At 42.6% G+C, this 11,492-nt stretch overlaps 1 protein-coding gene across 1 annotated transcript; it reads left to right on the plus strand.

Annotated features, from left to right (window-relative positions):
- The first annotated feature begins 657 nt into the window (after nt 1-657).
- notchl (notch receptor, like) lies at nt 658-11,462 on the plus strand. Its single transcript, XM_061776271.1, has 11 exons — nt 658-878; nt 2,143-2,287; nt 2,959-3,291; nt 3,687-3,919; nt 4,703-5,045; nt 6,261-6,400; nt 6,587-6,648; nt 6,727-6,850; nt 8,583-8,680; nt 9,071-9,390; nt 9,947-11,462. Exons 1-11 carry the CDS (start codon nt 827-829, stop codon nt 10,464-10,466), a joined length of 2,370 nt encoding a protein of 789 aa, XP_061632255.1. The 5' UTR covers nt 658-826; the 3' UTR covers nt 10,467-11,462.
- Nucleotides 11,463-11,492: the final 30 nt, after the last annotated feature.

An 11,492-nucleotide genomic window follows, 5' to 3' on the forward strand; every position in this document is an offset into this window, starting at 1 on the left:
GTGAGGATAAAGCAGTACAGAAAATGGATAGATGGATGGAAATGCTACTTAAAACATTGATTGTTCCATTAATAAAGGTTCAATGATGGTAACATATATTTAAATGGAGAGTATGTTTATCGTAGTTTTCGTGTGCGGATGTCTGCTTATTTCTAAATTCTTACACTTGTATGATATTTAAAATGTTACTTAAAACATTGCACATTAAATAAAGTGGATATGAGTCAAATAATTCTAAGTCTGCAAAAGTTTCTACAATTCTGCTTTTTACGGTCAATATAGTGTACTATGTGTACATCCTTGAGGAAAAAAATTTACTTTTTGTTAGCAAATGGCTGCTATATATATGACAAAGAGGGAATATTTTAAGGGGTTCTGAATACTTTCTGTACCCACTGTAAAAACAACAAAAACAGTGGTGCACGTACAGCGCCTTGGGGTACTCAAGTCCAGTTAGCCCACTGACATTGAAATTAATTATCTGAAATATAAATAAAGATGATTCTTTTAAAACACTTTTGTTCATTAACACTGTACACGTTTTTATTATTTATTTATTTTATTTTGCTGATGCATTTGACATTGTGAGTCACAGACGCTCTATTCTTCTGCACACAGTGGCAGGAAGTCGTCCAGATATCCGCAAGGGCCTCCGGGAAAAAAAAAAAAAAAAAGAAACGAAAAGGTCTGGCGAACAAAGTGGAGCGGGTGGTTCTTTGAGAAGAAGGTGCTGTTGGTGTTCTTTGCCAAATGCTCTGTCAAGAAGTGTAAATCTGTATTTGTCAAAGTTTGAAGAGGTAGTAAGTAGCTGGATGAGTTAAAGATAATGATGTGGACACTGCATGTCTTTCTGCTTGGACTGAGCTGCACCAGCCAAGGTAACGATCAGGAAACTCGCCTTCTATACTGTATATCATATAATGCAATGCGATTATAATGCGGGGCACGAATTTTACATTTTGACATAATTGATATTTAAAATGTGATGAATGGATGGATGGGTGGGTGGGTGGATGGATTGATTGATGAATGGATGGATGAATGCATGGGTGTAATAGTAATGTAATGGATGATGAAAATGCTAATTAAGTTTTTAGCGATAAACAGCAACCTAAAAAGTAATGAAAGTATACAAATTTAATATTTTCACATCATGCCATAGAAGATTTTAAAGGTACAGAATGACTAAACACGAAAGCGCTAGCTATATATCTAAAAGCGGTACAGAGAGTGGAACCTCCAATGTTGCAATTGCCAAAAGTAAAAAAAAATAATCAGTTCAACTCGGAATGTGTGGGAAAATATTTTATTGGGCAGTGCAATACATCAGAATGTTTCATTTGGGTCATTGGTGTAATTTGAACTTCACTCTTTTCCGATGACGTTGTGTGTTTGTGGTGCCACGCCCACCTGCCAAGCCCCATTGTCCCTCTCCATCACATACCCGGTTGCCCAGGCGACCAACTCTGACCGTTATCCAGCGCCGGCTCCATTTCCTGGAAACTTCCTGTTGATGGCGGGTCCCCCAGGCCTCACTTCCTGTTCCCATTTAACACGCAAACATCAGGAAGTGTTCGTCGCAGCTTGAACTGTATTCAAGCTGAAAAACAATGAGACATTATTTATGTCATCCAAGCAGATTGTGCGATTACAACAGAAAAAACACTTGGAATTACTCTATACTTACTATAGACAATATGGCCTTAAAATAAAATCTCGTGATTTCACGAGTTTTCTTTTACCAAAATCTATTTTTTATTGATTCTTTCCCCTCATCTTATAGAAAAAGAAGGGGAAAAATTCCTTTACTTACTGGAACATCTTAACTTTATTTGGGGTTATTCATAGGCACTTAACATTGTGGCGAGTGCTGACTCCCATTTAACGTGAGTTGTTTTCGCTCATGTTGTCGCTTTAAAAAAAAAAAAAAGATTGCAAGAGAGGTCGGAAAAGATGCTATGTTGTCAACACTGTGAAGTAGGGCCTCGCTATTTGCAGCTATGTTGTTAGTGTAAGCAGTGCCCAGTAGCGAGGATATTTTGAACTACAAAAAAATAATCCTCCCAGTCCTTACAATTAAACTCGAATCAAGTGATAAATTGGCATAAAGGCCGTGTATGTTGTATTTTTGTGTGCCCGCAGTGGCGTCCAGCGACCCGTGGGGACAGTGTCCTGCCAGCAGAAAATGTAAAGACAAATTTAGGGACGGGTCATGTGACAGGGAGTGCATGGAGCCCGAGTGTCTGCGGGATGGAATGGACTGCCTCAAGGACAGGGGACGCTGCAAGTGAGACGCTCTTTCACATTCGTACAACTGTTCTGCTGAGTAGAATGCTAGTGATTTAAAATACATTGATTGTATTTTATTTTATTTTATTATTATTTATTATTTATTTAGTATATTTATTTTTAATGTTTATGTTTGTTTTAATATACTAAGTTGATTTATAAATATTTACTTTATTAGTAAAATGTTAGTTTAAAAAAGTTTGTATTTACTTAGCAAAACAATTTATTTTTTTACACGTATTTGATTTTTAAATATATATATCTTAAATATTGATTTTATTTTAAAATGTTTATTTTATTTTTTTAAATATTGAAAGTTTTTTGATGTTTTATTTTCTCTTTTCTTTTAAATATTTTGTAAATTTTATGCATGCACGTTTTAATGCAAGGTACACTGGGCAAAAATGTTTAGGCGGATGTCCTAACGACTCATTTGCCGCTGCCCTATATTTCCATCCATCCATCCATCCATTTTCTGAGCCGCTTATCCTCACAGGGGTCACGGGTGCCCTATATTTAATATGTTAAATATATGTATTGAAAAAGCTCAACTCAATCAAGCTCTTGATAGGCACGCATTAATTTCTCCCTTGCTTCCTCCAAGCGGTTCCACAGTTCGATTGTTCCAGTGTAGTCTACCTAACAAATGTGACGCTTTTTGCCCCCTAGTCCGGGACACATCCCGTACTGCCGCAACCACTACGCCAACTCTCAGTGCGACAAGGGCTGCGACAGTGCCGCCTGCGGGTGGGACGGTGGCGACTGCTCGGCCCAGCAAAGCGCCCTGTGGGCCAAAGGAACCCTGGTGGTCCATACCGCTATCCCGCACAAAGGGGGCAATTTCGCCAACACGTCGTTGCTGTGGGCACTCAGTGTCCTGCTGCGAACTCCCCTGGCCCTGAGAGGCTTCGCGCCACTGGGCATCGGCAGGAGCTTGTTTGACTTTGACCCCCAGCAGCTCGTGGACCTGCTGGCTAAGACGTCAGCAGGCGACTCCAACGGGTAAGTGCTGCACAAAATGTTTTAATTTGATTAGGAATAATGGGTCTGGATGGGGAAAAATCGTGGATCCAGTACACAACGGTGTGGTACTGTTGCCTGTTCAGTAAACCAACTACAGTGGTTTAGTGTTCTACCATAAATTCATGATTTGCGGCTCTCGCAATCACCTATTTGTGTACTTTTTTTGGGGAACCGATCATCCTTTATTCATTGAAAAACTCCATCTTGTGGCATCTTGGTGTTGTTTTTTTTTCTTCTTTTATAAAAATCACAGAAGAGAAAGGTGGTGATACCGAAACTGATTGATACTACATCATTACAGAAAATGATACGGTACAATGCGATATCGATATTTTGTCCTACCCCATGTTAAATATTGTCTCCATGTGTCCCAGCTCCCTTGTTTTTCTTCAAGTGGACAACCGTCCATGTTCCCGCCAGCCCTATACCTGTTTTCCTCACGCTACTGAGGCGGCCAGCTTCCTGCGGGCCGCCACTTCCCGGAGGTCCACCGCCTATCTCGCTCTGCCAGACCTGAAAGCCATCATCGCCATTCGAGGAGTCCAGGACGAAATAGGGAGCCGTGACGAGCAGGAGGGGGAGGGGACCAAGAAACAGGAAGTCGAAGGTAACATTGTGGAATTTCGTTTCCTATAACACCTCATATTTGGTAGCAATTGGACTCTAAAATGTTAGCTTTGAAGTAAAATGGTGCATTTTGGGGGATGGCTTCTTGAGAATTTTTTAGTGAGTCGACACATAATAGACATACTGGATTCAAGGGCTGAATTGTAAGAGTCATTTGAGTTTTAAAGCTAGTCATCAAACTTTGCGGCCCAGCTTTGCGCACACAGATGAAGACAACGCATCTATCCATCCATTTTCTGAGCCGCTTATCCTCACAAGGGTCGCGGGAGTATCGGAACCTATCCCAGCTAACTTTGGGCAGGAGGCGGGGTACACCCTGAACCGATTGCCAGCCAATCGCAGGGCACATAAATTAACAACCATTCGCACTCACATTCACACCTATGGGCAATTTAGAATCTTCAATTAACCTACAATTCAGGTTTTTGGGATGTGGGAGGAAACCAGAGTACCCGGAGAAAACCCACACAGGCACGGGGAGAACATGCAAACTCCACACAGGCGGGGCTGGGGATTGAACCCCGGTCCTCAGAACTGTGAGACGACATGTCTGCCAAATTTCATGTTGCTAAGGGAAACGGGCTTTGGGGGCTGAATTTTTTTTCTAATTTCCAGAAGACACTGCCAGGCCAATATGGATCCTGAAATGGTAGCTACAAATCAAAATGGAAGCAATCGGACAAAAACCCTTGGACAAGTTTGTCTTTAAGAACTGCTCGAAATGTCCAAAATGAGCCTAAAATGACCATGTTTTTTGTTAAAGAGCCAACGCCCGCATGGTTGTGGGCTGTGGTTGCCATAGCAACGAGCATGCTGTTGGCCCTCGCTCTGGTGATCTTCCTGGTGGTGAGGCGGGTGAGGCGGCAGAGGCGGCAGAGAGAGGGGGGAGGTCCCGCGGGAGGAGGCCAGCGGGTGAGCCACCGCTCCACCAGCACAAATGGTAAACCCAAGGGCTGGACACCAAACGCCACCCAGCAGGAGGCCAGAGGGAGGCCGGGCCAGGACAGAGACAAAGACAAGACGGGCCTCAGGAAGAAGAAGAAGGCCAAGGAGGCCGAGAAGAAGAGGAGGAGGGAACCCCTGGGAGAGGACGCCATTAGGATGAGGTGAGACTATAGGCTTTGGTGCATACACGTACGCACTACTAAAAGATAGGGATTTGGACTTGTACCCTCTTTCAGACTAGAACCATCTCTCACCACTAAAACCTCTCAAGATTAGAACCTTCTCTATGGACAAGAATATTCTCTGGGGACTACAACCTTCTCTTGGGAATAGAACCTTCTCTCTGAACTACAACCTTCTCTAGGCACTTGAACAGTCTTGACTAGAACATTCTCTCGGAAGTATTACCGACTCTCAAAACTACAATCTTCTCTCAGGGACTAGAACCTTCTCTGCGCAATAGAATCTTCTCCAAGGAATAGTATCTTCTCAAGACCAGAACCTTCTTTCTGAACTAAAACATTCCCTGGAATCTAGGCCCTTCTCCCTGGACTACAACCCTCTCTGGGGACTAGAACCATCTCTCAGAAATAGTACTTTCTCACAAGACTAGAACCCTCCCTCTGGACTCCAACCTTCTCTCAGGATGAAACATTCTCTCTGCCCTACAACCTTCTCTCATGATTAGAACTTTCTCTGATGACAAGAGTCCTCTCTCAGGACTTGTATCTTCTCTTGGGACTAGAACCTTCTTTTTGGTCTACAACCTTCTCTTGACACTGGAACCTTATCTATGAACTACAACGCTCTCTGGGGACTACAACTATCTCTCAGGGGGAGTAACTTCTCAAGACTAGAACATTCTCTCTGCACTACATCCTTCTCTTGATGGTAGAGCCTCCTCTCTGTGATACAACCTTCCCTCAAGGTGAGAACATTCTCTGGGCACTAGAAACTTCTCTGTGGACTAGTACCCTTTCTCAAGACAAGAATATTCTCTTTAGATTACAACCTTTCTTGGGCACTTGAACCTTCTCTCAGAACTAGAACCTTCTCTCTGGACTACAAAAATCTCTTGGGACTAGGGCTCTCTGGTTGGTTTGGTGTCTACCTATCACCTAAACATACTGTATATAGAGTAAACATTCATGATTATTGCATAAAAAGTGACATATTTCATTTTTGGTGCAAATCTATGAATGAACGACAGGCATGAACTTTGTACACTTTGTAGGTTGTGGCTTTACGAAGTTCACTCAACTGACTTGAATAAGTTTATCTGCTCAATGAGGCATTTGGCTGGTGTGAGGAGAGGTTTTCATCCTAAGAGAATGTTGTAGGTTTTCTTTAACTAAAGTTGACCGTGTCTTCCTCAGGCCGCTCAAAAGGGATCAGGACCTGGCCAGTGACACAGATGTCACGCAGAGCTCCCTGGAGGACGTGAGGACGTGTGGACGCCAGGAGGACATCAAACACTGCAGGACGGGAGGATCGCAACCACGCAGGCCACTGCCAAGTGAGACACCAACACAAGATTTACTGTGTATCTTATTGTCATAAGCAGATGGACACGTTGATCTTAAAGTTGTGCATCAGTCACGACAGTGGACCTCTTTTAAAAAGCTGATTTCATCTCTATGCACATCAAAAATAAAAAGTACTTAAACAGCACTTAAATACAATACTTGTGGTTTCCCATCAGCTTCCTCCAGAGGCTGGGACCGGAACGCCATGCCTCCACCTCTGCTCAGTCCTCCTCAGCAGGTCTGCACATGTCATTTATCATATTGCAGTTTTTTAATCATATCTAAATGTCATATGTGCTGTGCAATTGGTGGGCAGTCTGCAGAATGGTGCGGCCCAGATGGCTCTGTGGTTCTGATCCGTGCTGTGCGCAGTGGACTGGACCGAGTGGTTCTGGAGCTGCTCAGAGCTGGAGTGTCTGTCAACAACACGGATCATACTGGTAAGATACCCGAGACACCAATACACTGTGTATGTAAAGATGTATTTATAATCTAAAGAATAAATAATGGGAGGAATATATCATACATATTGTAATTTAAAATACAGTATATTGGAAACATGGGTGGCCTACTAATAGACCTACTGTATAAATGCAAAAATGCTAGCGTTAGCAGCTGGATTATACCTTCTACTGATGAAAGCACTGGCGATTTTGCTTTTGCCATAAAGTCAAATATAGAACATAGCCTCCAACTAGGAGGAAATTTTGACAAAAACCCAAATGTTTTTTTTTCTAGACAAATAAAAATAATGAAAACAAATAAATGATTGTATATTCTTGGCACATGCTTTGGACCACTGAAAAAAATTATGTTGAAAATATTCATTAATTCATTCATTTTCCGTACCGCTTATCCTCACTAGGGTCGCGTGCGTGCTGCAGCCGATCCCAGATGACTCTGGGTGAGAGCAAGATACACCCTGTCGCTAGCCGATCGGAGGGCACATATAAACAAACAACCATTCGCACTCATATTCAAACCTACGGACAATTTAGTGTCTTCAATTAACCTACCGTGCATGTTTTTGGGATGTGAGAGGAAACCGGGGTACCTGGAGAAAACCCACCCAGGCACGGGGAGAACATGCAAACTCCACACAGGCAGGGGCGGGATTGGAACCCCGGTCCCCAAAACTGTGGGGCAGATGTGCTAACCAGTCTCTCACCGTGCCGGCTCGGGCAAGTTTATATTTTAATAAAATTTCTTGACATTAAAATGAATAAATACAATAATAAAAATGTGTACACTGGGTATTTGATCTGGGCCAATTGTCTTTAATGAATTCTCTTTTAAATTATTTATATTATATTATAATAAAATAATATTTAAACAATAATAATAATGAAATGGGGATGTGGTCTTGACATTATTTAAAGAATTTTGATCTGAAAAGTTTTTTTTAAATTAAAATAGGCTATATCTGCTGGGGATGTGATCTGGACCATTTGTTATGTAGATTATATTTCGTTATATAAAATAGTTCTAGTTGTAATTTATCGAAGGAATCAATGAATTAAATGTTCAAACTGTGCATAATGTAAGAGCGGCTTCAACTTTTTTTTTAAACATGTATGGTACATTTGTTAAGTACTGTTCACTTGTATTTAACTTTTAAATTAATGACATCTGTATTTACTCTTTAAGAATTGTTTGTTTTTAAACATTTATTTGGGTACAATTTTTATGTAACTTTTATTACACTTCAGCCTACTACGCTTTTGGTGTTGGTCATAATGTTAGAATCACTGATATAGACTAATTGCTTTTTAGATTTAATAAAACCGTATGCAACATCTACACAGGCTTAAAATCCAATGAAAAGGTCCACAGTGACGTTGGGTAAGAGCTACATGTGGTGACTAGTCCTTGTGAAGATGGAGTAACTTACCTCCTTCTTCCTTCCATGTCTTCCCCTCTCTTCCTTCTCCAGTCCCCCTCTTGCCTTCCTCTGACTCCGAACAAAGTTAATCAAGGAGCATTAACTTTGTTTCCTGGCATTTTCTCCCTCTTATCTTTTTCATCTGCACCCATATCCAAACACATCCCTCCATTCTGGCTCTGGACTCTGTTGTGTAATGGTTGTTCATTGGCTGACTTACTCCCTCCCTTCTTCCTGTCCCCACGCACCCCCACCCACCTCTCCACTGGGACCCACATTACCTCTCTCAGGGAGGTCAGCCCTGCACTGGGCATGCTCAGTGAACCACCTCTCCCTGACCAGGACGCTCATTCGCTATGGTGCTGCTGTGGACCTGCAAGATAATAAGGTAGGTAAAGCAGGTCGACACCACACCCTAAAGAAAATCATCAATACTGTATTAAACTATCACAGTGAATCCCGTTTACTGAGGGGGATATTTTTCAGACCAACCCATGGTAGGTTAAAATGACATAGAGAAACCATGTAGTTGTCACTTCAGGTTGAGGTTTACTCTCAAACTGATGCTTAAGATAATAGTCTTTTGATAAGATAATAATCTTTTGTCCCAACTTGTGGCATTTCAGGGCCTTTCAGAAAGAGCACAATAACAGTGTTTTTTCAAATTTTCCGCAAATAACTGAATACTGTTTAAAAAAAAAAATCTTCAAAAAGTTGAATCCGCTAATTGTGAAATAAATGCATCCCCTGCAATTGTTTCGCTGTATTTCCCCACAAGGGTGAGACGCCACTTTTCCTCTCCGCCTTCTACGGTTGCTACGACACCGCCAGGCTTCTGCTCCTCCACGGCGCCAACCTGGAGCTCCACGACCGCAGGGGGCGCCGTCCCATAGCCGTAGCCAGGGAAGGCCTGCACCACCAAGTCCTGGAGCTCCTGCTGGCCCACCAGATCCAGAGGGAGCCCAGCACCGTGGACGCAGCCAGTGACATGCTGTGGGAGGAGCGGGCACTGATGTACTCTCCGTGGGTCGGGACGCAAGGACGGAGTGCCTCTTTCTCCGGAATAATGGCACATCGGGATATGACATCGCCACAGAGGTAAGGTTGAAAATTTAGTGTGTATATAGTGAAAACCTGCTAAGAGAAAAGATCTACAACTGTACAAAATATATATAATTATCATTTGCATAACAATAAAATGTTTACTCCATGTAAACCTTTTGATTACACCAGCATCCTTTTTCGTAACGTTTTTTTACATTTGAAAGTGCAATCCGGCACTCTGCACTGTGTCCATATAGGAGAGTATGCAGAGTAAACATTATAAGTGGTTAATATATAATCTTTGAACAGCCAAGTGGATTAATGTGAATTGAAAATACAAAGGTGCTAAGAACAGAAACTCAGGGAACTCCTTGTTTCCATAACCAGTTGATTACTTCTGTTTGTCTTTTCTCAAACAATTCTAGTTGTTTTCACCTTTCACAGTGCAATTTGGCACCTGTCATGACGCATGTAAATTGGAAATACAAGTGGGCTAAGGACAGAACCTTGGGGAACTCCTCCTTTAACATTCTATAAGACAGTTGTTGACATAATTTGTGAAAGAGGCTCTTTTCAATGATCATTTTCAACTTAAATGTTGTCTCGACAGTAACTGGTCCATGGGTGGCGTCCAATACCCGTCCCCTCAGAACTGGCGACCGCAGCTCAACCAATCGGCAACCGCTCTGGTGCCCCCCAGAGTCATGGGCCGCTCCCCCCGGCCTATCAGCACCTTGCAGGAGGTCACCTCAGAGGATGAGGACCGGGAGAGGCAGCAGGAAGCCCCTAGGGCAGTGACGCCTCACTTCCTGTCACCGCAACCGGCCCCCCGGCAGCGTTCCTTCTCGTGTACACAGCATGCATTGCAGCGCCGCTCCAGTTCCCACCAGATGGAACCCAACTACGTGATTGTGACTGAAAGGACAGCCAACGAGCACATAGAACGAGTCATTGTGTCTCCTCCGCCGGAGCCCCTGACCCAGTCAGACCGGCAGACGCTCATGAATGGCGGACGCAGTGATGTAAGTGGCAGAGCGGAGCAAGCTAATGTTAGCACCTCAGGTCCGGAGCCCAAATCTCGGGGAGAGAGGTCAAACAACGCCACCGACGCCACACAGACAGCCTTGTAGAGAGGTGCAAGCAATCTCGTTGAACAATATGCAAATACAGTGAACCCTCATTTATCGCAGGGGTTACGTTCCAGACACACATGCGATAGATCAAAATCTGCAATATAGAGAGACCATATTAAGAAAAAATTTCAAACACATTTAATCAATTGATTTAAACACTTAGACTTAATGTAATTGACATTTAAAAATCCATGAAAACATGATCGCTTCATCAAAGAAACCACAATCTCGGGGTGGGTGGGGGGGGGGGGGGTCGCAACACCAGACATCCTTTGCAAAGTCAGCCCAGTTCAATGCAGTGGTGCAGCGTGTGGGTGGGGTTATAGTGTTTTGGCAACAAACTCTGCTGCCATGATCAACCCGAAAGCTTATATTTGTCACAATTTAGCATCTCTGTCAAATATAAGTGGTTAAATCTTTTCTAGCAATCAGACAAAATGTCTTATCGTAGTTGTCTTTGAAAGAGCCTTGAACTTCAAACCAAAAATGGCAGACTTTTTTTAGCACAGCTTTTGAGGCTTTTTATGAGTCGACTCATGATAGACATTCCTACCAAATTTCATGTGGTTAAGTGAAACTGACTTCGGGGGCTGAATTTTTGTTTAAATCCAATGGGTGCAAAGGAAGTCTAAAATGGGTGCTTCCAACCAAGATGCCAGACTTCTTGTTCTTTTTCAGATATGGCTTCTTGAGACTTTTTGTGTATTGACTCATGATGCACATACCTACCAAATTTAATGTTTCTATGTGACACTAGCATCAAGGGCTGGATTTGTTTTGGCTCTCTTCTGCGTGGGTAGACACAAAAAAACATACATTGGCCGTAAAGGGGCAAATTATTTGGCAACCCATGCTGCGCCACTGCTTTCATGCAAAAAACTCTCTAGAACAGCCAAAGCCAATGTATATATAACCTCACTTGGTGGTCTTTATTACATTATCATCCGATGTGCGTTAATTGAAAGTAATATTAAATATATTTGTACAAAATGACTCAGACTTTTTGCCTCATTTTTAACAAGG

This window comes from Phyllopteryx taeniolatus, chromosome 6 (assembly GCF_024500385.1).
Source record: "Phyllopteryx taeniolatus isolate TA_2022b chromosome 6, UOR_Ptae_1.2, whole genome shotgun sequence".
In the NCBI taxonomy this organism is placed as follows: Eukaryota; Metazoa; Chordata; class Actinopteri; order Syngnathiformes; family Syngnathidae; genus Phyllopteryx; species Phyllopteryx taeniolatus.